This window comes from Taudactylus pleione, unplaced genomic scaffold (assembly GCF_031769625.1).
Source record: "Taudactylus pleione unplaced genomic scaffold, aTauple2 ptg000012l, whole genome shotgun sequence".
Taxonomy (NCBI): Eukaryota; Metazoa; Chordata; class Amphibia; order Anura; family Myobatrachidae; genus Taudactylus; species Taudactylus pleione.
In genome coordinates, this window is record NW_028284415.1 from 1,033,713 (window position 1) to 1,059,952 (window position 26,240).

Consider the following 26,240-nt stretch of genomic DNA (forward strand, 5'->3'; position numbering starts at 1 on the left):
AAACCCGGGAGTTGGGAAGTGATGGGGAATAATCAGACGATGACCTTCTCACAAAGAGCTGATAATGAGTCCATAAACTATGATCTGCTATGCTCAATTAAATCCAGTGGGAAACATTTTAGGTATCGGTATACATTGAGTTCCACCAAAGAAATGATTGATAAAGCACCAGATGGTTATTGTGCTAAAATAATACAACCAGAAACTTGCTTATACCAGATGGAAGAGCCTGAGATAGGATTGTTTGCAAGAGAAATGTGTTTAATGATGCATACCATTCCTTATGTTCTCCCTGATAATGTATATTTTATATGTGGAAGAAAAGCGTATAAATGGCTCTCCCCGAGTTCCGATGGTTTGTGTTACCTGGGAAGAGTAGTCCAGAAGTTATGACCCTCACATGTTGAAATGCTGGGTATACATAAAAACACACCGTCACCATATCTTCACACTCAATATGAACACAGAGGCAAGAGAAATATGATACCTGGTGATATGCATAAAGCCGCTCAGTTAATCAGTGGGACAACTGGCTTCCAAGTTTTAGTCGCCCTGGATCCCACCAGAATTGCTAGGGGTACATTAAATTTTAGATATATCCAGGAACTTGCTAAATTAATAGATAATATCACAGAGATGTACGATGACACATTCAGGTACACACAGCGCACTGAATTGAATAGCTCCGGGAGGTCGCTCCCGGCGCTATTCAATTCGCGTTGAATTGAATCGCCCCCCTATGATAGATATTTCAGTGTAGTCATCTTTTAACATGTAAATCGTGTTGAAATCATCCAAGTTGGCCTGCAATACGGACGACCATAGATATCGTTATCGTCCATGCGGGAACGCACATCGTTAGTTGTTCATTCGCTTCATAAAAATGAACGATATGAATGATTTATCGTTGATCGATATCGTCCATTAAAATCGTAACGTGTGTATGCACCATTGGACACACCTTAGGGGGGTATTCAATTGCCACACTGGAGCTATTTAATTAGCGTGGATTACTCCACGTGCGAATCCTCGAGGTCAGACTGAACTTCGCCGCTCACGGAGCAGCGAGGTAATGCCAGCGGAAAAAACATCAAATCGGCTTGCACGAGGGGGAAAAAGCCCATTAATTACGAAGTTTAAGCGGTATTAGGTGTATTGGCACCCAACGCTGTCCCGTACTCCCATCTGCTCCATCCCTCACTCAGCCCTCCCCAGAGCATAAAATAAAAATAGGTGTGGAGGGCGGGGATCTTCTGCAGCCGGACATGGCGCACTTGGGCGGCCGCATGCACGGTGTGCCTGGAGCCGGCATTGTGCGCTACTAGAGTTTGCGCGATATTTTGGCGAATGCAAAAAGCTATTTAATGGAATAGCTTCTCCCCACGCCACAGGGATTTTGGCCGGCAATTAGTCGCGGGGTAAACTCCGCGGCTAATTGAATACCCCCCATGGTATAAGGCGAGCAGAGCAATTAACCATAACATTCTATACAGCCTGCCCTGCCCGGCCACAATATCACGCCGTGGTTCATGTAATGTTACTCATTCTGTCAATAAAGTTTAAAAGGTGAACAAAAAAAACCCGTGGGAAAAAAGGCGTTGTGTTACGACGTCACCTAGGCTGTCCCGGCATACGCCTGTCTCTTTGTGTTTCTTACATTGTCATTGAGGTCCTAGCAGATTTAGGTGTCTTCGGCTCTCGCCCGACTGTTTTTTTTCCCGGTGCTGTCATCTTGCGGCTCGGTCTCTGCTCCGTTACCGATATGGCTGATGACACGGAGCGCTCCGATGGCCGCATTGTCAAGATGGAAGTGGACTACAGCGCCACGGTGGACCAACGGCTGCCGGAATGCGAGAAGCTGGTGGCGGTAAGAGATGGAGCGGGGGCTGAGTCACGCTGCCCTGGGGATGTACTAGGCCTCAGCCTGGAGGTTTCCTTGGAGTTCAGTCTCCTTCATTCCTGTGTGCCCGGGGAGCCTTGTTCCTGTGTAGCACACACACAAGGGCAGGAAGAAGCCGCAGCTTTTTTAATTTTTTTCCTGACCTCATGGTTTCACAGCTTGCTGGAAGCTCAGACTGGTGCTGAGCACTCTGCCATGTCAGCTCTGTATATATGTACAATTGGATAGACAGGCTGTGCTTGGTTATAACATTGTCAATTCCCAGTTAATTGATTCATTTTTGGGAAGCTGCTGCTTCTCCTTAGTGTATAAACTTGGGATGGGAATGGCAGCTGGCAGGGCAAACGCAGTCCTCCAGGCTCCCCAACAGTTCAGGTTTTAGAGATATCCATGGTTGAGCACAATTGGCTCAATCAAATTGACTGAAAAACTAATAAATTCACCCTTTACTCAACCATGGATATCTCTAAAACCTGAACTGTTGGGGAGCTTTGTGGACCGCATTTGGGAACCTCCACACTAACCATTTGTGGCCCCTTTTTCCACTGACCTAAAAGTCCCGGGTTATTGCATGTGAATGTGTATCAACCCAGGATTTTGGTCAGTGGAAACGTCTCCACCTGGAGAACCAAACCCTGGAACCCTAGCAAGCAGGGTTTTTCCCGGGAAGGACCAGGGTAAGCTCAGTGTAAATGAGTAACCCAGGTCATCCAACATGGGATCCATTTACAGGAAGGGGAGAGCTGCATTAGTGTTGTCTCCAAGCGCTGGCACTGCACCCGAGTGCAGTGTAAACTGTGCAGTGTAAAAGGGGTATGTCCCAGGTTTTACCTGATTTGCGACTGTGTTCCAAATCCTGGGTCAGACCCTTGACATTAGTGTAAAAGGGGTATCAGACAGGTGTATTTATTTTGAAATCAACTCACACTTTAATTATAAGGTCTGTGGACTCCAGTCAGTTTGTTATTTGGCCTTTAAAACATAACATTGCTCCACAGTTTATGTGGGAACCTTAGCAAAAGGGCTGAATACTAATACTGTATATGTTAAACGGTGATAAGTATTCCCATGTGGGTCCATTTTGATTCCTTAATGGAAGAAAGTAAAATGCCCAATGTGTTTATAAATCAACATATTGTCCTGGATGTGTACTGGGTTGTGATTGCTTCCACATATTTTATGACTGGCAGCCACCAGCTCTGGTTTTGCCTAACACATGGACTTCAAATAATTTTGATTTAGTTCTGGACCACCAACCCTTGCCCTACGGCACACAGTTTGGGAACCACTGGTATAAGTATTTATTGCAAGGAAATTATTTATATTACAGTAGAACCATGGTCATATTGGGGTAGATATAAGCTCTTTTTACTCAACAGCTAAAAGAGGTACTTATATGATCACTCCACTTTTGGTCAATATCATTTCGAAGATACTCTGTGACCGTGAATCAGAATGCTTGCTCCTGTAATATTTACTGTGTCTGCAAGTGGCAACCAGCTTTTAATACAGTGCCTACTGTATGGACTGCCTCCGCCACTCAATTATATTTGTATAATGTCACCGACTTTTTAAGACTTCAGAGCAACAGGTTACATGGTAATTTAATACCCAATGCCCATCGGTTGTTGTCAACTATTAATGTTTCCGATCTGAGTAGGGTTTTTTTCTATTCAATTAGTGGGAACGGTGGCAAGCGTTGCCTGCTTTGTTCCAGTGGTGAATTCTCAATGTTTTGTGATATCACTGCATTCACTAGAACCATAGTAGAGCTCCTTTGTGCATGCACAAACTATTTCTGTCCATTGCACAAGTGTACAAGTACACCATTGATGGTTTAAACCAGAGTTTAACAAATTTTGTCATTACAGTCCATGCTTTAGTGATATCAATGCTTGAGCACTGGTGACAATTATTACCTCAATCAATTTGATTTAACCATCTGGACTCAATCATGGATATCCTTTAAAACCTGGACTGTAATGGCGAAGCTTGGAAAACTCTGGTTTAAACCATGGAATGGTGAGCTAGTGCTGGTTGCATGTCATCAACAACGCATGTAACAGTGGTGGCAAAAATGCGTTAGTATGATGCCACTCTTCTGATGGCCAACCCTAATTCCAGGTAAATAGGTTTGTTTTGTTGCATTGGTTTAAAAAAAAAAAAAAAAAAAAAGAAGAAATAACTTTATAACAAATTTGCTATCTAAACCACTGCTTATATATAGGGTTATGATGGAAATAGTTCTTGTCCGCCACATGTTTTTAAATTTAGAATAAAATGTCTGTCCTCTTAAATGTATTTGTTCACTTCAATAAAATGACATGTATGATGTGATGTTTTTGCTGTAGTTCTATGAAATGTTAATTGTTTGTTCAGTTATAAACAGATTTTTTTTTTCTATTATAGAGATAACTGATTAAACTATATCCTTCTTTTTTTTTTCCAGGAAGGAAAACTCCAGGAGGTGATTGAAATACTTCTGTCCTTGGAAAAACAGACTCGAACAGTACGTACACAAACAACCAGCTTTTCTTTATTTGTTAAGTGAAAGCCAATAGTTATGTTGCAGCTATTGTCTTTAATGTATAGATCTCCTGTGGTTTTGGATAACTGATGTGCCAGGGTCTGTGTGCAGTCCTATGGATCACCCAGTGTCCTTACCAGTAAATATTTTATTTATAGATTATGATGCAAGCCACCAGTACTTCATTATCTTTATTAAATGGTAATAGTCATTGACCTATATGAGCACTAATCGTGGAATTAACCTGCTGCTTCATGAGTTGTTTACGCACATTGTTCTTCTACCCATTTCATTTGGGTGCAACATTTGCACTAAACCAGTGCAACCAATTAGACATTTCATTTCGTAGTGTAACTTGCACACAACACTTAAATATAATTGTTAATTAGCTGCAGTGGTTGAATGCACATTTTCACCTTACACTCTTTGTAATGGAGCCCTATTGTCTGTTTTATTGGGGCGTTCTTGCTGAATAAAGAAGAGTACTCTCATATCTGAAAAGTTCTCGTATACTAATTAATGGTGCACACACACGGTCAGATTTTCCTTCAGATCTGTACAATAACGATTTTAATAATCATTCAATTGTTCACATCTGAAGGAAAATCTGACATGTTTGTCAGATGAACGATGTGCATTCCCATTTGTCAGATAACGATATCTGACATATGATGTGTTTGCAGTCAGATTTGTCAGATTTAATTCATTTTAATACAGGCAAAAATCGTTGTTCAAATCGTTCATCTGACATATGGTGCACACATATGGTCAGATAAGTGGAAAGTTGCAGTGGGAGGTAATATTTCATAGGATGTTATGAGGTGCACGTATGAGCTGAATATTGTTATTTTATTGCTAATTGTCTCTGCAAAACTCAAACTTGTTTTTCTACTTCAGGGTCCATAGGGTATCCACAGGATACCTTGGGGTATAGGTGTGACGTCAGTCGCAGGGCACCAAAGAGTTAAGCTTTCAGCCTCCCAGGATGCACTAGGTCCCCCTCCTATACCCCGCCCCCGGGCCAAGGCACCTCAGTTTAGTTTGGTGCCCGGCCGGAGTCGGGTGCACCTGTTGGAGTGGGGGCTAGAAGAGCCCCTGAAGCTTATTCTTCATGCAGCTGTGGCTGCACAACTGGATGAACAGCATGGACAGTCAGTCCTGACGTCCATGCTGTCTTCCCTACACCCCGCCGGTACCAGAACGCCAGTACTGATCCGGGGATGCTGGTGGGCGTCTGGGGTCACAGCTAGCGGTGACCCCAGATGCTCCGGACCATGGCCGGATTCAAGGGGGACAGAGGTAAGCAGCGGGGTCCCGCGGTGGGTCCCCGCTGATCACATGGTCCTAAGTCCCCAGGCAGGGGGCTCCCTGGGGACTGGCTGCAGCGTGGAGCCAGGCGACCAACCTGCGCTTCCACTACCCCCTGGGACAGCGGACCGCAGCAGAGCGGTAGCGCTGCGGCGTCCCAGGGGTTAAATGCATGCCAGGGGAGCGCGCCTTCCCTGTCTCACAGCCGGCGCCTCCCCCGCTGCACACAGCCCTCTCTGCATGCTGCCGACTGGTCCTGTGGCAGCGCTCCTCCCCCAGGCCAGCCTCCTCTCTGCTCCTCGGCGGCCATCTTCTCCAGAACGCATGGTGAACGCTGCTGGAAGCGCTGGACGGAAGCATCGTGGTCTGGGTCCCCCCGCATACCTCACCTCCGCTGTGGTCAGGTCTGTGTATGCAGCGCTGTGTCCTACCAGGCCCTGTGTCTGTGTAGTTGAGTGATCAGCGCTGTTAGTGCAGGAATTGTTATTTTTCTGCATTGTATGTGACTGTGCTAGCGCTGCTGCCTGTAATCTTTTCTTCTCTAAACTGTCAGCTTTATTACTGTCCCTGTTCTTTCTGCTAAAGCCCTTGCGGTGCGGTGCTGCAGGGTGGTCTCTCGCCTATTTAATACTTAATTGGTGAGAGAGGTCACATACGTGGTGCCATCATGTCTGAAAGTGATTTTCCCCTCCGGCTACAGTGTACCACGTGCAAAGTACCGTTAGCGGAGGGGGAGGGTAGCGCGGAGGGCCTTTGCCGGCAGTGTTTGTCCATGGCGCGGCCTATTACGGTTACAGCACCGGTACAGGAGCCGCCCTGGGCTTGTTTCGCTCAGGCGTTAACAGCTTTAGTGGGCCAGTTAGCTCCGCAGCCCGCGTTTACTCCGATGGGTTTGTCCCAGCAGTCTGTGGTGTCGTCACCCATGCAGGGGTTCCCATGACAATTGGTGGTACCCCACAGTCTCCCTTTTTCCCCGCTCCCGGGTTCTCAGGAGCCAGCGTGGGTTAACTCCCTGACGAGTTCTGTACAGCACTTGTCGGATGTGTTGCAAGGGGAGTCTGTGATGCGGTCTCATAAAAGGCCGGTGGCGTCTCTGTCCGCTCCTTATGAGGATGACGAAGGGACGTCTGATGATGGGGAGATTCTAGATCCTTACGATCAGGAACCTCTCCATACTAAGGACGCTGATGCTAAGTCCAAAGTATATATTCCTGGACTTATTCGGGCGGTCCGCACAGCCTTGGTGATTGAGGACGAAGTTCCCCCAGCGGCTAAATCTAAGTATGCCTTTTTCAAAGATGTGAAGGGCGATGCCACAGTCTTTCCTCTTTCGGGTCAGTTGGTGGACCATTTAGAGGAGGCGTGGAAACAACCTGGCAAAAGATACCAGCCGCAGAGACGCCTGGCGGTGGCTTATCCGTTCGCGGATAATTATTTTGCGAAGTGTGAATCCCCTCCACAGGTGGATTCTCACGTGACCCGTCTTGTCCGTAGTGCCACATTGCCGATGCCATCCATGTCCTCCCTTAAGGATGCTACGGACCGCAAGGTAGAAATCTGCCTGAAGTCCGCTTATTCCCTTGCAGGGGGGGCAGCACGGCCGGCTATGGCCATTTGCTGGGTTGCCAGAGCGATGGAGCGCTGGGCGGATTCATTAGAGGCTTCTTTTGAATCCGACTGTCCGGCCGATCAGGCGGAGTTGATTGGCAATCTCCGTGATTCGGCCACCTACATCAACGAGGCGGCTCTAGACATTAGTACTCTGGTGTCTAGAATTTCTTCAGCAGCGGTAGCTGCTCGTCGCACCTTGTGGCTGCGATCCTGGAAGGCGGACGCAGATTCCAAGAAAGGTCTGGAAGCGTTGCCGTTTACCGGAGAAGTTCTCTTCGGTCCGGATCTGGATAAGATTGTGGCCACGCTGGCGGCAGCCAAATCTGCCTGTCTCCCGTCGGCCGCTGCTCCTTCTGGTTCGGGACCATCGTCCTTTCGGTCATCTAGGGCCCAGGGCAGGCCCAAACCACAGTCGTTTCCTCGACAGGCTGGCCCTAAGAAATCGGTCAAGCCCCGGAAGCAGGCATGGAGTACCAGACGTCCGGCCCCCAAGCCAGATGACAAGCCTGCGGCCTGACGGTCCGGGCCTCCCTTTGGGGGATCCCAGGGTGGGAGGCCGCCTGCTACAGTTCGCCCAGTGTTGGTCGACCACTACGACAGACACTTGGGTTCTGGAGGTGGTTTCCCACGGATACGCCCTCTCCTTCCGGCACAGACCCCCGGCTCGCTTCTTCACCACGGGTCTCCCATCAGACCGGAACAAGGCTACGGAGCTGCGGAAGGTATTGCACACTATGCTCCAGGCTGGAGTTATAGTGGCGGTTCCATTCTCCCAGAGGGGCCAGGGTTTCTATTCAAATCTATTTTTGGTACAGAAACCCAATGGGTCATATCGTCCGATTCTCAACCTCAAAGCACTCAACAAGTCTTTGCGGGTCCCGAAGTTTCGGATGGAGACCCTACGGTCCATCATTCTGGCGCTGGAACCTGGGGACTACTTGGTGTCATTGGACATACAGGACGCTTACCTGCATGTCCCTATTCTTTGGCGCCATCAACAGTTCCTCAGGTTTGCAATCAGCAGCGACCACTTCCAGTTTCGGGCGTTACCTTTTGGCCTGGCAACAGCACCACGTGTTTTCACCAAGGTGATGGCGGTCATGGCGGCTTCTCTGCGGCTGCAGGGAGTCCGCATGTTGCCGTATTTGGACGACCTGTTATTGGTGGCAGGATCTCCAGAGCTCCTGTTACGCCACTTGGACCTGACCATTGCACTGCTGCAACGGCACGGCTGGCTAATCAACTGGCAGAAGTCCACTCTAATCCCGTCTCGGAGGATTCTGCATCTTGGAGCCTTATTGGACTCGGGACAGCAAAGGATCTTCGTGACGGAGGACAAGATCTCTGCTTTACAGTCAAGGGTGCGCAGTTGTCTGCACAGCCGCCGGGTGTCCTTACACTCGGCGATGAGGTTACTGGGCTCCATGGTGTCGGTGTTCGACATGGTGGAATACGCCCAGTTTCACTCCAGACCTCTGCAGCACCTGATCCTGTCCAAGTGGAACGGGCTGACTCAGTCTCTGAAGTCCCAGACGATTGTGCTCACCCAGGAGGTTCGCCTGTCCCTTACGTGGTGGTTACAGACGACCCACCTCAACAAGGGACGTCCGTTCTGGGTTCCAAATTGGGTCCTGTTGATAACGGACGCCAGTCTTCGGGGCTGGGGAGCAGTTTCGGGTCCACACTTGTTCCAGGGCAGGTGGACGCCGACAGAAGCGGAGCTTCCAATAAATATCTTGGAACTCCGTGCGGTCTTCAATGCTCTCCAGCAGGCACAGCGGTTTCTCCAGGGTCGCCCGGTGCAGGTCCAGTCGGACAACGCTACCACCGTGGCCTACATAAACAGGAAAGGAGGAACTCGCAGTCGGGCGGCTCTCGTAGAGGTCTCTCGGATCCTGGTTTGGGCGGAGCGCAATCTTCCGGCCATATCAGCGGTCTTCATCCCGGGAGTGCTCAATTGGGAGGCGGACTTTCTAAGTCGCCAGGACGTTCATCCGGGGGAATGGTCCCTGCACCCGGACGTTTTTCAACTACTGGTGGACAGGTGGGGTCTTCCAGAAATCGACCTCATGGCGTCCCGGCACAACAACAAGTTGCCGGTGTACGGGTCTCGCACAAGAGACGAAGGGGCGTCTCTGGTGGATGCTCTGTCCGTCCGGTGGACGTTCCGGTTCGCATACCTGTTCCCTCCGGTCTCCCTTCTTCCACGGGTAATCCGGAAATTCAAACAGGAAGGAGGGACACTCCTGTTGATAGCTCCCGCGTGGCCCAGACCGCACTGGTTCTCAGACCTTCAGGGTCTGTCCGTGGACATTCCTCTGCGGTTGCCGCTACGACCGGACCTTCTGTCTCAGGGTCCTTGCCTTCACCCGGACCTGACTCGGCTGTCTTTGACGGCGTGGCTGTTGAGACGGCCATGCTGAGGTCCCGGGGGTTTTCCAGCTCTGTGGTGCGTACCATGTTGCGAGCTCGGAAACCGTCTTCCGCGAGGATATACCATCGCGTGTGGCATACGTTCTTCCAGTGGTGTCGACCGAGAGGTTATGCACCGCGGGAGTTTCGTCTGTCTCGGATTCTCGCCTTCCTGCAAGCGGGACTAGATCATGGGCTTCGCCTTGCTTCTTTGAAGGTACAGGTTTCGGCCCTATCTGTCTGGTTTCACCGTAGGATTGCTACAATCCCGGATGTGCGCACCTTTATGCAGGGTGTTCTCCGCATTCAGCCGCCCTTTGTTCCACCTGTGGCGCCTTGGGATTTGGCTGTGGTCCTGAGGGCTCTCCAAGGACCGCCGTTTGAACCACTGGGCTCAGTGGATCTTAAATGGCTAACAGCTAAGACTGTTTTCCTTCTGGCCATTGCTTCGGCCAGACGTGTTTCTGAGTTAGGGGCTCTTTCTTGTAGACCCCCTTTCTTGGTTTTTTATGGGAACAGGGCAGTGCTCCGCACTCGGCCCGAGTTTCTTCCCAAAGTTGTTTCCCAGTTTCATATTAACGAGGAAATAGTTGTTCCGGCCTTTAACTCACCGGGTCTTTCCGTGGGTGAGGCCTCTTTGGATGTTGTGCGGGCCTTAAGGACTTATGTTGACCGCACTTCTTCGTTTAGGAAGTCGGACGCTTTGTTTGTCCTCTTTGGCTTCCGTAAAAAGGGTTGGCCTGCTTCAAAGCAAACTTTGGCAGCCTGGATCCGTATGGCTATTTCTGAAGCTTATCTTCATGAAGGCCTACCGGTCCCTCCTTCTCTGAAGGCTCATTCCACTAGGTCTGTGGGTCCTTCGTGGGCAGCTCGACGTGGTGCCTCGGCAGTTCAGATCTGCAAGGCTGCTACGTGGTCTTCTGTCCATACCTTCGTGAGGTATTACAGGTTTGACACCTTCGCCTCTCAGGATGCTTCCTTCGGGCGGCGGATTCTCCTTTCTGCACAGGAGCGTCCCCACCCTTAAAGGATACTGCTTTGGGACATCCCCAAGGTATCCTGTGGATACCCTATGGACCCTGAAGTAGAAAATATGAGATATGGTAAGAACTTACCCTTGTTATCTCTATTTCTACGAAGTCCATAGGGTTCCACAGGACTCCCGCCCTGTCGCACCTGTGCTGCAGATGGGCTTTGCTCTGGTCACCGGTTTTCCGTCTCCCTCTGGTGAGAATGTGATTCTTGTATGTGTCCAGATCTTTGTTCTCTCTCTTCCTTCTCCTCCTCCGGCCTATGGCTTGGTAACTAACTGAGGTGCCTTGGCCCGGGGGCGGGGTATAGGAGGGGGACCTAGTGCATCCTGGGAGGCTGAAAGCTTAACTCTTTGGTGCCCTGCGACTGACGTCACACCTATACCCCAAGGTATCCTGTGGAACCCTATGGACTTCGTAGAAATAGAGATAACAAGGGTAAGTTCTTACCATATCTCATATTATAATACTTGTCAATTGAGTGCACCATTTGGTTGTAGTCTGTTGCTAATATTTAATTTGTTGCTAGAAAAATGAGTTGACTATCACCACTCCTGTTGACGTAAAAGGTAAAAATGCAGAGACTTAACAATCTCTATGTAGATTGACTGATATCCTAAGGTTTTACAGAATATTTATAGCAATCACTTATAGTTGAAGTTTACCTTTTCAGTAGCATATGAAAATTGTACACATTTTAAAAGTGGCATCTAAGCCACTGTACTTTTGACATCATTTGGTTCAAGGAATGTCCCCCTTCACTGTCTGAAACATAATTGGCTAATCCCCTGATCTTGCATTAGTGACTGTACTCAAGCTGAGGCAGTACAGATGCGTCTTCATACATGTACCCTCAATGCGCCACGCAGTGCAACTTGTCTGGCACGAGTGAGCTGCCAGGTCCCGTGTAACTCTACTACTTTTTTTCCGAAGATGCAACTGGAACGCACCAGCAGACTGCACTGATTAATTTGATACGCGACACTTGTATATCTGTGACCACTTGAGTTTGTATATGAAGCACAATTTGCAATGAAAAAAGCTGCAGCCTCTACATTGTAGCACTTCTTATACAGATTCAGGGACTCAGTCGCACATAGATATACTAGTGGCACATATTAAATGAATCCGCACAGTCTGCTGGTGTGTCCTAGTCACATCGCATTGTGACTTAGATGCATTTTTGACAAGAAAAGACGCAAAAAAGACACCTAGCGGTAGCACAATCTCACAGAACCTGGATCTCCAAGAGGGACATTTTGGCCTGACTGCAGCAAAGGTGTATAAGGGCACATTTCTATTGCAGCACCATAATGAATGGTGACGCATTTTGTAGCTGGATTCAGAGAAACAACTAATACATTTAATAGTAGAATAGGAGGGGAAGAACAAAATATAATTGTGTTTAGGAAACTAGCCCACCTTATCCTAAGATGAGAGCTGACTCAATACCTACTGTTAATTATTGCAGTCTATTATAGATCTTCTGATCATTAGTATTCTTAGTGCTTATAGTGTGCACCTGCTCCTCCCTCCTTCTTTTTTGCTGTAGAACTGCAGGTCTCAGCATGGTAGCATCTATTATCATGTTTAATATTAGGATGTGCAGGCCAGCCCCTACCTTTTCCTCTGTTTGTGTATTTAAGGTACATTTTGAAGGTGAGACCCCTTCTCTTGGGCTAGCACTCCTCCTCCTATGGTATGGGTCCTTGCATTGCAGTACACACATCTAATGGGCCCTATGATAGCTAAGTCCAAAATAAATTAGTGTGTCAGTATTAGAGATGTTAGGGACCCACCTATATAAGGTTCTCTGTGACATGGCAAGTTGGCAAACATCTTTGGCCAAACATGTACTAAGAAACCTTTAAAACCATGTTAATTATTGCAGTCTATTATAGATTTTTTTTTTGATCATTAGTATTCTTAGTGCTTATAGTGTGCACCTGCTCCTCCCCCCTTAATACTTACTTTGTTATCCACATTGAGTGATTATTTTGTTTAATATGCAGTATTTACTTATTTTATGTTGCCAGTGATTTATTTTATTTGATCCCTATTTTCTTTCATTTTGGGGCATCTGTATATTTTAAAGGGACACTTTTATTGTGTGCAGCTCATGCAAATGATCTTCTCTCACAGGCTTCCGACATGGTGTCAACGTCGCGTATTTTGGTGGCCATTGTGAAAATGTGCTATGAAGCCAAAGAGTGGGACCTGCTGAATGAAAACGTTATGCTGCTATCCAAGAGGAGAAGTCAACTTAAACAGGTGAGTGACCATTCTTTGGGGTACATTTGTAATAAAAGGGTGCACCTTAATAGATTAGAGACCATTGCTATTGTCTTGGGGATATATATGATAAGTGTGTGCTCCTTAACAGAACAGTGACCGCTGTCTGTCTTTGGTGGATGTTGAAAATAAAATGTCCGGTTCCTGGACAAGCGGCTACCATCCATCTGTGTTGGTCCCTGGCGGGATGTACCATCCCTTTAGGCCTTTCTACCTAGTGTGGCTTTCACTTAGCAAGCCCAGCAGAACGAATCCAAAGCCCTTATCAGTGGGGTGCAGTAGCTCCTTTTTCCTATCTGCCCACTCATCTACAGGGAAAAAGCAGTGAGGTATATTGGGTTTATACACAGTTTTAGTGTTCTCCTCTTTCCTGTCTCTTGCATTTGTTTTATGCAACTCCACATTCTCCAGAGTTGTGCAGTTGTAACTGTCTTGTCCTTTTTATTTTACTGCCTACTCTTGATGACGCTCCAAATTGCATTGTGCCTAGTTCAGGGTGGATGCTCTGTGTACAGCATATGAGACAAAGGACCAAAGGCTGAGCTAAATGGCAAAGCCATCCTATTCGGGAGCTCACGCAGCTCAACACACAGGCTTTGGAGCCATACAGGGTTTTTCCCTCCGTGGGAGTCGTTATAGCCAAGCTCTCTCTCTGGACTCCGAATGAGCCCCTTTGGCCTCCATCTCGACGGCACCTGATGGCCTGGCTTGGTCCCAGGTGCTATCATAGTCAGTACAGGGTCAGCTGCAGCTGCTTTCCTCTTATGCTGGGTACACACTAAGTTGACGGGTCAGCCCCGCCGACCTATCTGACGATTGCTAAGTGCATATGCACTTAGCAATCGTCTGCCCGATGTGCAGGCCTGATGTCACAACTTTGCAGGCGTTTAAATTTGCCCGTCCAGTTTAGCTGCCGTTCACTGCTGTATGTCCCTGCAGCATTTGTTCGGGCGTTGCAGCCCCAGTCTTGATTTTTATCACAGGGTGATGTTAAAGTATTCTGTGTCACATTCATGTTTTTGTGTTTGCACAGGCCGTGGCTAAGATGGTCCAGCAGACCTGTAAGTATGTAGAGGAGATAACAGACCTTCCAATCAAACTGCGATTAATTGACACATTGCGGACGGTTACAGAAGGAAAGGTGAGAACAGGAACAGATTGAAGATATATATATATATATATATATATATATATATATATATATATATATATATATATATAAATATATATACATTTTTTTATTTTTTTTTTCACTGTAATATTGTCTGTACCAATTTACTGCCATATCCTGGAGTTTTTCACTCTGGTTTGGCAAATGTTTTTAGTAGCAATTTCCTAGTGTTTCAGTGTGTAGTCCACTCTCTCCCTATTGTATATCTTTATAGTTTACTGCCTTTCTCTTTTAGGCCAACCTTCTGAAACTAATATTTGTTGATAGTAATGTAATATAGTAAAGTTGTTTCTAACTTATGTACTTGTGAACTGGACGTTTTAGCTGCCTTGTACTAATTCAGTACAATAGAACTCTGGACACACCCACTATTACTTTGTTACTATCAAACATTATTTCAACCATAAAGCAGTAGAAAAGGAGCATACTATATTTGCAGTTCCTTTTATTTATTATCTAACATAGTTAGATATAAAAATAGCAGATGTCATTTTAATTCAGTATGTCTAAGACTGTGTGTAGGTGTTGATGTTTCCAGTTATAGTGTAGCATGACAATTCGCTTTACATGCTGTCATAGCTATGATGCTGATGTCTTCATGAGTGTCCGCTATTTTGTCTGCATTCCACACTGGTGATGGATCTGACTGGACTCTGTGCAGTGATCACATTATTTTGTTTCTTTCAGATATATGTAGAAATAGAACGTGCTCGTCTCACAAATACCCTGGCTGGTATAAAGGAACAGAGTGGGGATGTGAATGAGGCAGCCTCCATCTTACAGGAACTTCAGGTAATGCACATTATGGCATGTGGTACTGATGCTCTGCAAATGAATGAGTAGGGTTCAGACCAAAATTCTGTGGTACACTTCAGTATGAGTGCATATGCACTGTAATCTATAGAGAAGAGTTCTCAACACCAGTCCTTAAGTATTCGCACTCCATAATTCTCATCCAGAAAACAGTGAACCGATGAGCCTAAGGGCAGAACTGTGTGTGCCTCAGATGGATTTGGAGAAATGGATGTAACTGAGTATCTAAAATAAAGCTGTCTGTCGAGGGACAGTATGCTCAGACCTAGCTGTGCGCCGCACCAGTAGTCCAAAGGAACATTCCAATATGGAATATGTCAAAACCTGTAATTAGCATTGACCGAAAACAAGTTAGCAATATTACAAGGCTGCTGTTGAGTTGAGGACACATGACTTGCTGCACAGGAAATAGCAACAATTCATGCTTTATCTGAGCTGATGAAAGAAAAGTAATATGTACCTAAATTTATGCCTGTGGATTGACTGATTGTCTTGATCACTAAAGTCCGGTACACACTAGACGATATCTAATGTGCACCGACCTCGTTGGCAACGGGACATGGCGGCGTGCCGGCATCGGCAAGTGCCTACACACTTGCCGATGCCAGGAGCGACAACCATGCTACTTTAGGCAGCATGGCCCCTGCTGACAAACGCCCGTCAAACTTGAATGGAGGGTTGGCGGACGATGTCGTTGACGAGGTGCGGGAGCGCTCATCGTCGGCAATATAGCCGATGCATGCTGGCCGGTGTGGATGATATGTGGATTGAACGACATATCATCTAGTGCACAGGTTCTCAAACTCTGTCCTTAGGACTCCAAACAGCGCATGTTTTCCAGGTCTCCTTGCAGAATTACAACTTAAATAATTAGCTCCACCTGTCGATTTTTAAAATGTGTCAGTGAGTAATTAATTCACCTGTGCACTTGCTGAGTGACCTGGAAAACGTGAACTGAGGACCGAGTTTGAGAATCTCTGGTCTAGTTGTTACCCGGCTTAATAATACTGCACTCTTAACAGGTTGGGTCTCCCATATCCAAAATGCTTGGGACCAGGGGCAGTTTGGATATCAGAATATTCTGTATTTTGTAATATATGTATATCCTAATGAAATATCTTTGGGAATGGGACCAAAATCTAAACGCAGAATGCAATTATACACCTTATACACACAGCCTGCAGGTAATTTTATGCAATATTTTCAATAATTTTGTGGCTCAAACAAAGTTTGCGTACATACATCAAATTCATTTATGTTTCATATACACTGAGCCTAAAGGTCATTTTATACAATATTTTTTTTAATTTTGTGCCTTAAAGTTTTTGTGTACATTGAACCATCAAAAAGCAAAGGTTTCACAATCTCAGTCATGCTAAAAAAAAATCTTTATTTTGGAATATTTGGATATGGGAGACTCAACCTGTAGTTGAAATCGCTTGTTGTGGTCCACCACAGGAGTCTGCCCCATTTTATAAACTTGGTCACAAAACAAAGGTTTAAACTGAATCCCTTTGATAGAGGAGTTTAGGAGTGGAAGTCTGGAAATTGTGCTAATCTTGAGAAGCTACTGTATAGAAAATGTGTGGTTTTCCGAGTTAAGATTTCAAATGATCATGATGTCTACCTTCGCTCTGAAACTCTTAGTATGTCTTAATACAAGACCTCAACACTGCACAGTGCTGGAATCAGACCTGAGTCTTTAAATTCTACAATCTACCCTTAGAGGCTGCAAAAATCATATGGAGTAGAAGGTTAAATCATCCCTGAAGAGGAGACTATCCATGAAGGATACAACCATGACTCTCCTTTCTTAACAGTGCAGCCATAACTGACATTATCCTACTACTAACTAAAGGTGATGTGAAAAGTTCTAAGGGAGAACTGTCAAACACAAAATAAGAAGTACTAGACTGAGAGCCTCTAGAGTTTGAGGTGTTAAACAACGCGCTGTCATAGGTTATAGATCACATGCCACTTCTGTGGGATCACACCTGAAGAAATCCTACAACAAAGCCTATGCAGAATCTGAAGATAAGCATCTTCTAAGTGCATGAACGGCAGAAAAGTCCTGCTTCATACTAATATTTGCATTAGGACGATAAGTACCTAATCCAGGGGTTCCCAACCACTGCCTTCAAGGCACACTAACAGTCCAAGTTTTAAGGATAGCCATAGTTGAGCACAGGTGACTTAATTAGTACCTTAGTTATTTTTATTTAACCATCTGTGCTGAAGCATGGATATCACTAGAACCAGGACTGGTAGTGTGCCTTGAGAACCGAGGTTGGGAATCATTGACCTAATCAGTCCACAATCTGAAACAAGGCCAAGTCCTGAAAGAGACTGAATAATAATTAAAGAATCAATATGAAAATGCTTTCCTTGGGAATATCCCTGTATAGAAACTATCCAGTGGGAAATCTCAAGAGGTCTAGGACCTTAACTACTCATGAAATATCCTTAACGTGAAAGGGGGAAGATATCCAATGGTCCCTGAACACAGAAGACAGATACTCACCACCGACAACTGGCGGGAAAACACCTTTTATCTTTTGTCCCATGGACAAGACAATAAGACTTCTAGATCACTTTCCGCCTATAAAGATGTTCTTGGGTAGGCTGAAACATAAAGTGCAAATCTCTAACTTTGTTCTGGTTGCGTGCACTGAAAGAAAAGAGCATTTCAAGACCTCACATTTCTCAACTACTGCCAAGGCCAAAATTTTAAGAGAACCGCGTCCAAGATTTTTAAAAGTAGTCTGCTGATGCTTTCTGTCCTAATAAGGTAAGGCAACACTCATAGAGGAGTTGCTGAGAGAGTGCACTTCAGTCATAAAAGACCTGTGATAGGTGAACTGCTATTTCTATCTGATGACAAGTGTCTACAAGGTCTAGAGAAAACTCAGGAGAGGATGTGAAAGGAAACGTCTGTTTCGTCTTACTTTTTACAGGCCTGACACCAGAATAGGACAGAATGTTAGTAACCCAAGAGGACTTTGGTTGTAGATACTAATAATCTCCTCAACAGAGAATACTAATCTGAATCTCTGACGTTTTCCCTAAATCAACTACTGAACTCTGATATTCTGTGGTGAGGAAAGCCCCAGACCCTGCTGCGCATGCTGTGCAGTGGCACCTTGTTCCAATCTTTTGTTTAGCACATGAAACAGGCAAAAACCAAATTTGGATTTTTGTACTCCTTGGAAATCCCTTCCTCGTAAGCCATCTGTGGGATATCTGTAATGATATTTGGTAGAGGGCTGGCACAGGAGTATAGGCACTAAAGAGTTAAGTGAAAAGCTCTGCCCCCTTTTATGCCTCCCACCACCACCGGACCTCTGTTTGTTGTATAAAACAGCTGCACGTAGGAAAAACAACAAACCAGAGGGGGATAGCAGTGTCCCCCAGATGAAATATGAGTGAGTACAAAAATCCAATTTACTCTTGCATTCAATCTGGGGGATACTGCAGTAATGACGTGGGGGATTCACAGCACTAGCCCAACGTGGGGGTGAAGACGTATAGTCAATATAAATTTGTAGTGCATGGACTACGTCCAAAAGCCCTAAAGATATAGAGCTAGAAGACCAGGAAAGGCCGGAAGAAAAATAACCTGGTTTAAATAAAATTTTGAAGCTACCTTTGGCAAAAAGGAAGGCTTAGTCCGAAAAACCACCCTGTTGAATGAAAAATTACAAAGGGGGGCCTACAAGATAAGGCAGCCAATTTGGAGACTCGTCTAGCGGATGCAATGGTTAGAAGTAAAACCCCCTTCAACAGAAGATACTGCAACTTCCCGGTCTCGAAGTTCGTAGGGGGCCTATGAAGGGCTTCAAAGACCAAATTTAGATCCCACTGAGGGATTGTAGGCTGAATTTGAAGGGCACTCTGAAGGAAGGCCTGTACCTCCGGAATAATGGCCAGACACTTCTGAAAAAAAGACCGACAGGGCCGAAACCTGATCTTTGAGAGAGGAAAGGCCCCGAGTCAGACAATCCTGAAGAAAGGGCAAAGATTTGGTAGTCTACAGACAGCTGCTTAAAGACCCTGACATTCTCAGAAGAAAATGTAAAGTCTCCAGTTATGATTATAGATTCTGCCTAAAATCTAACTAAAATAATGCAGGTGTAGTCATTACAGAAATATATAATAGACAAGGCAATCCTGTATCAAGGGAAATAATAAATCTGGCTAAAGCTGCATACACACGTCTGTACCACTAACGACTTGAAAGATATCTTTCGGTGAAGTCGTCCTGCCACATCTCTGCACAGGCAAAGTTGACAATATCGTGCAAGTTGGCCTGCATGTATGGACGATCATAGATATCGTTCATGCGGGAACACACATCGTTGGTCGTTCACTGCATAAAAATGAACGATATATTGTTGAACGTTATCGGTCATAGATATCGTACAGTGTGTATGGAGCTTAAGCTTTGCAGAGTAGTTAGTGCAGGAATAAGACAAAATAAATGCTAAGTTAGTCTGCTAAACAGTATTAAACGTTTGGTAACCTGAAGCTACCTATAATCAGCAGTAGTGTTATTAAGTAATATATATATCGTATAGTGTGTACCCAGCTTAAATATCTTGTTTCTAAACCCTAGATAGTTTGCATGTAATATAATATTTAGCTTGCGCTCTTTCTCAATTGCACTCTTTGTAATGTCTGCTGCATGATTTCAGGACTCTTTGTTATATTTAGTATCTGCTGATTCCAAGTGTTACTGTATGTAATATCTGCTGTGTGACTTCAGGTGCTGATGCTCAATGTAATATCTGCTGTGTGATTTCAGGTGCTGATGCTCATTGTAATATCTGCTGTGTGATTTCAGGTGCAGATGCTCAATGTAATATCTGCTGTGTGATTTCAGGTGCAGATGCTCAATGTAATATCTGCTGTGTGATTTTAGGTGCAGATGCTCAATGTAATATCTGCTGTGTGATTTCAGGTGCAGATGCTCAATGTAATATCTGCTGTGTAATTTCAGGTGCTGATGCTCAATGTAATATCTGCTGTGTGATTTCAGGTGCTGATGCTCAATGTAATATCTGCTGTGTGATTTTAGGGGCAGACACTCAATGTAATATCTGCTGTGATTACAGGTGGAAACATATGGCTCAATTTAATATTTGCTGTGTGACTTCAGGTGCAGATGCTCAATGTAATATCTGCTGTGTGATTTCAGGGGCAGACGCTCAATGTAATATCTGCTGTGATTACAGGTGGAGACATATGGCTCAATGGAGAAGAAGGAGAAAGTAGAATTTATCTTGGAGCAGATGCGCCTCTGCTTGGCTGTTAAAGATTACATTCGCACCCAAATCATAAGCAAGAAAATTAACACTAAGTTTTTCCAAGATGAGAACACAGAGGTACATAATTTTAATTCTGTCCATGTCATTAACGAACTGGTTATCTATGATGCTTACATTATTCAAATACTGCACAGTTTGTATCTCAACATAAATATTGTATCTACATAATGCTGATTGTGCTCATGATAAGCCATCTATTAGATGCCATGTTATATTTTATGATCTTTAAAATGGTGACATTTGCAGGGTGATTGAGAGGATTATGTTATTGGAAGACATTGCTCATCTTTAAGCCGTATCAATTATATACCTTAAAATGTGGCTTATTTATGGCCCCTAAAGAAGGCTCAGACATCCAGCTTGCTAGAGGACACCTGCCATATATTCTGCAGGATAAAGCTAGAGAGCCAGGCTGAATTGTGTAATACTCTGTGTTATGGACCCTGAAATCTTATCTAATGAGGAAGCATTTTTGCACCTTGGTAAACTGAGTTCTGTCTGGGTTGTGGTAGTGGACAGACCTGGATTTAGGAGGAGGCCGCATCCTAGCTCATGTTTAAATAGTCGTGTTAAAATAAAGGTGGCAAGTATTTCTTTGCTACATCAAAAGTAGGCAACATTTCCCTACATGTAAAGAAAATGCACCCCTTACATTGCAATATGGTCCAGGAGCAGGTTTGCACCCTTTAGCTGTATTTGCTCCTAACTGTAAAACAGGATCTTTGTATGTAATGGGCAGCTATAGGTCTACCTCTGTTCTCCTATGGTCTTCCTGACGAGCAGCTTTCCTCATTGGGTAATTTTTGCATTGATTTACAAGTTGCTTAGATTGTCTTTATTTCTTTTGTGCATTTCTAACACAAGGATGATACTTTTTATCATGGAGTGTATAATCACAGATGTCTCATAGCTTGGGGTAAGAAAATGTATAGGTGAAATCGCGGAGGTCTAGATTGGCCCATGATTAGCGCTCTTGAGATCCTGATGAATAGAATAATCACTGTCTTTTAAAGGGTATACAGACAGCTGTCCTCGTTATTGATACCCAGAATAAGACCATCATTAGCATAGTCTTTAAACGGAGCAGAAGGGCAACAAGTAGTGTGGAGTGTGAGGATGGTGATAAGTGTTTCTGCGCTGAACTTAGAATTAGCTGAGCTGGTGACACCTTGGCTTTAATTAAAACTATCTCCTGCTGAGGTTCCAAATTATACAGCATATGTCTGGTAATGAGTGATAAGATTACAGGTCAGGTCGCTTGATTAATCATGTTTCCCAAATATTGCCCTCTAGAATCTGAAGCTGAAGTATTACAACCTAATGATTCAGCTGGATCAACATGAAGGCTCCTACCTGTCCATATGCAAACACTACCGGGCTATCTATGACACCCCCTGCATTCAGGCCGAGAGTGAAAAGTGGCAACAGGTATAATTTTCAGAAAGTACTTTGTCAGTTGTGTTAGCCTGCACAGAGAATGTCCCCCATTCATTTAAAAAAAAAAAATTTTTCTTTTAAATTAGAACTATGGGGGAGATTTATCAAAGCTTGTAGAATGAGATAAAGTTCTAACCAGTCAGCTTCTAACTGTCATTTTACAGGCTGTATTAGAAAAATAACAGAAGCTGGTTGGTTGGTACTTTATCCGTCTTCAAGCTTTGATAAACCTCCCCCAAAAACAAAGCTTGATCAAAGCTTGAAGACGGATAAGGTACTAACCAATCAGCTCCTGTCATTTTTTTTCAAACACAGGAGAAGATGTAAGATGTTATAGGCAAACATCTAATGATTTTGCCTTCACAATACTGTGAAACTTATTCGGATGTAATTTAAAAATGATAAGCGCACTTTTGTGGCTTATAGTTTTTTCACAAATCTGCAGGATTACCTGTCGGTATTTGTAGAAACCTGCGGGGTCTTCTGTGGAAGCCCGCCCGGCTGCGCACAAGATGTGTTTGAGATCTCTCACTTGCGCAGTGGGGCTGGTCAGGAGGTAAGAGACAGCGCATCGGCACTAAGCTGATGCATTGTGGGTTTTGGATGGATCGCCAGAGGTGGGCGTTTTCTCTCTCCCATTCCGGTGGCTGAGATGTTAATATATCTCTGCGTTATTGCTTCCTGCTTCTCCTCAACGGCATGAAGCATCACTATAGTATATCTTCCCCAAAGTCTGAGAAATAACCATTACAAAGTGATTGCTAGTACTTTCTATCTCCGAGTTATCTGATAATTGTGTTTCCTACCAACAGGCTCTGAAAAGTGTTGTATTATACGTTATTCTGTCCCCATACGATAACGAGCAGTCTGATCTGGTGCACAGAATAAATACTGATAAGAAACTGGAAGATATCCCCAAATATAAGTAAGTGTGATTAATTGCGGAAATATTAACCCTTTCTCTGCTGCATTATTACTACAGAATGATCAACCATTAAGAACCCATTACTGCATTGATGAGCCAAAGTTTCAACAATTGTGTAAATCCTGAGCTGTTTATATGCTTTGGTTTTGTTTGTTCTCCAGGGATCTACTGAAACTTTTCACCACAATGGAGTTAATGCGTTGGAGCACGCTCGTGGACGAGTATGGCAAGGAACTAAGAGAGGGCTCACTGGACAGCGTGGCTACAGATGTCTTCAGCTACAACGAGGAGGGAGAGAAACACTGGAAAGATCTAAAGAACAGAGTAGTGGAGCATGTATGTTCTACCTATTGTGGGTCTTTCAAAATACAGATGATAAATCCCAGCGCTCCAGTAATTGCTGCACCTGAAGTATTTCCTGAGCATTCCAAAAAACATGTGGCCACCTCTAGATCAGACTTTTGTAAACTCTGGAATATCACCTGTTGTGGGACTGCATATCCAAGCATGCCCTATATATAACACTATATTTTACTTAGCCAGTGTAATGGTCTCCTTAAGAGTTTGTTGTACAGTAGTATGTATTTGGGCAACATCTCCTATTTGTTACACATCTACTCACAATATGTCAATCAATACAAATGATTAACTAGTTGGTCCACTAGGTTACAATGTCTAAAGACAGAGGTTTATTAAAGATAAGACTATGCCAATGGTTATCCCCTCTTTGTGTGGTTCTGTAATATGTTGCAGAAAAATACAGTAGAAGACCTATAGATTCTTCAGTCTCTCAGTAAGCAGACTGCTGCCATTCAGTGTCTATTCCTGTCTTGTCGGTAGTCTGTTTTATCAGTTGTCCAGATGTGGGGCCAGAGATCGTCATTATCATTTCTTTGTCCTCACTATCCCAGCAGAAAGATATAAACATTAAGTTAGGTGGAAGAAAGTACTAAGCCAATGCAACACTTAACAGGTAAAACTTTATTAAGGTTTTACCTGGAAATGCCTGCAGAAATTTCTATGTGATGGGAAGGTATTGGTTTTTTTTGACCAACAAAGGTTCTTAGTGTGCATATGTCTTTACAGAATATAAGAATCATGGCAAAATATTACACACGGATTACAATGAAGAGAATGGCCCAATTACTGGATCTCTCCGTTGATGTAAGTAAGCAGAGATTATGTATGGAAACTAATAAGTGGTCTGCGATGCTGAACCTACTATATGAACAAGCTGCAAGTGGATCATATTCTGTATAAGAGCACAAAAATCGCTCTCTTTACATTAACTAGTTTATGTCCTTGTTGGATTTATGGAATTTTATATACACGTGTGTGTCTGTATATATGTATGCATTGAATCGTCCAGTGAGTGAACGGTTGCAGTGATTTTTCAACCTTTTGCCACTCAAGGCACACAACACGAGATTTTAAAATTGCCAAGGCACACTATCTGGAGATGCGGCGTGCGTGTCCAATGAAAAAGCATACACTTTGGATCCCACATAGAAAAACACACACATTGGCCTCCACAGCCATAAAAATCACTACACTGGCCTCCTCAGGATTAAAACACAGTACAGTACAAGTGCACTGAGCTGACTGCCGTGGTACACTTGACTACTGCGGTGTGCCACAGCACAGTTGTTTAAAAAAACGCTGGGTTAAGGGAATTCTAATATTTAAGGGGATGGCGTATGTTGAAGATACAACATAGAAACTATTTTGAGATGTGTACCATCATTATTACTATGTATACTTTTTAAAATACATTTTTGAAGAAGCAATAGTTATAATTTCACAACCAAAAAGCAGGAGATGTGTAGAAATTGCAAGCAAATGAAAGCACAATGTTGGCAAGATGTTTTGTGTGTGTGTGTGTGTGTATATATATATATATATATATATATATATATATATATATAATTATATTTTGTGTATGTAGTGCACAATATACACAGCATCGTACAGTATACAATTGGTCACTTCAGACATCAGATAATTATTTTGAGGGGTTATTGCAGAGTTTCCCAAACTCCACCATTACAGTCCAGCTTTTAAGGCTATCCATGCTTGAGTCCAGATGGTTAAATCAAATTGACTGAGGTACTAGTTAAATCAATCTGGTCTGTAATGGCAGAGTTTGGGAAACTCTGGGTTGTATTATTCCATATTTTGGAGGGTACATTATTTGTGTGTGCTCTGTTTATGTATTTTAATTCTACAATCGCAATTAACATATATGTAAATATTTGAGGACACTGATTATTTGAACTTTTTTTTTTTTGCAAGCCAATTGTCTAGATGTGACTTTTTTCTTTTTTTTTTTGGATACTCATTACTTGTGTTGAACCAGATGGCTAAAGTTCTTTTTCTTTTTTTTTTTTTTTATTAACTGAAGAGTTTAGTGGTGCAGTGTAACAAATTTATTGAGAGAGGCAGAAATGAATGAACATTCATGAGTTATACAAATTGGCTGTTAATGTTGCTAACTGTGACATTTTGCTCCTATTTTCAGGAGTCTGAGGAATTTCTCTCTAATTTAGTCGTGAACAAGACCATTTACGCAAAGGTGGACAGAATGGCTGGCATAATCAACTTCCAGCGGCCGAAAGATCCCAATGACCTCCTTAATGACTGGTCCCAGAAATTAAACTCCCTGATGGCATTAGTCAATAAAACAACACACCTTATAGCCAAAGAAGAGATGATCCACAATCTGCAGTGAGATTGGCAATGCCATTACTGCTAAAAACTACTGGTTGGCAAGGTGCCAGCTTGTGATGTGTTATAGGCCAATGGGCACCATCGGGCATAATTTTTTTTTTTCGTTCCTTTTAAAGTCTTGAGAGTAAGGAATTATGCTTTTTTTTTTTTTTTTTTGTTCTTAATAATAAAATACACATGTACTGTCTCTGTAAGCACTGCTGATATTGTATGTTTATTCCATTCTTGTACTTTCCTGTAACTAAAGGGGCTATTTTGTATCCAGGTTTTCCTCCTGGTACTGGTATATTTTTCATATGTAAGGCTTGATATTGGCTTTAAATTGCTCAGTCTTAGATTCAAAAAAATAATTTTAAGGTGAAGAAAAAGCCAATGATTTTGGTATGTCGTGCTTGAAAGGGAACTTAACTTTTCATAAGAACAGCTGTTTCACTCAGAAAATCATTGCAGTGTTGCTCATTGAACATTGCCATATTTCTATTTGTAATCACACAAGTGAGATGGACGAATGGACTTGCCCAGTTGTCAGAAATATAGTACAGCAGCATTTTTACCTCCTTGGTCTGTTTAGTCCTTGCACTTTTTATAAATGAACAACATTTACTTATATAGCACCAGCATATGCTATAGCGCTTAACAATTGGGAAGAAAGCCGTTATAGAACAGTAATGAAAAATGGACTGGGTAATAAAACAAACAGGTAAGGGGACCCTGCTCGCAAGCTTATGCCGGCCATACACGGTGCAATTTTATGTTGGTAAG

General features: G+C 43.9%; 1 protein-coding gene across 1 annotated transcript; it reads left to right on the top strand.

Annotated features, from left to right (window-relative positions):
* The first annotated feature begins 1,601 nt into the window (after nt 1-1,601).
* Nucleotides 1,602-25,672, top strand: PSMD12 (proteasome 26S subunit, non-ATPase 12). Its single transcript, XM_088468532.1, has 11 exons — nt 1,602-1,867; nt 4,350-4,409; nt 12,932-13,060; nt 14,115-14,222; nt 14,940-15,044; nt 20,297-20,446; nt 21,683-21,817; nt 22,639-22,751; nt 22,913-23,087; nt 23,838-23,915; nt 25,270-25,672. The coding sequence occupies exons 1-11, from the start codon at nt 1,763-1,765 to the stop codon at nt 25,477-25,479; spliced, it is 1,368 nt and encodes a 455-aa protein (XP_088324658.1). The 5' UTR covers nt 1,602-1,762; the 3' UTR covers nt 25,480-25,672.
* The last annotated feature ends 568 nt before the right edge of the window (nt 25,673-26,240 follow it).

Excerpts from the sequence above, each read along its gene's own strand:
- PSMD12 (XM_088468532.1), top strand. The coding sequence starts at position 1,763 with ATGGCTGATGACACGGAGCGCTCCGATGGCCGCATTGTCAAGATGGAA. Across the intron at positions 22,752-22,912 it reads GAAGATATCCCCAAATATAA|GGATCTACTGAAACTTTTCA; the intron begins GTAAGTGTGATT and ends TTTGTTCTCCAG. Across the intron at positions 23,088-23,837 it reads AGAACAGAGTAGTGGAGCAT|AATATAAGAATCATGGCAAA; the intron begins GTATGTTCTACC and ends ATGTCTTTACAG.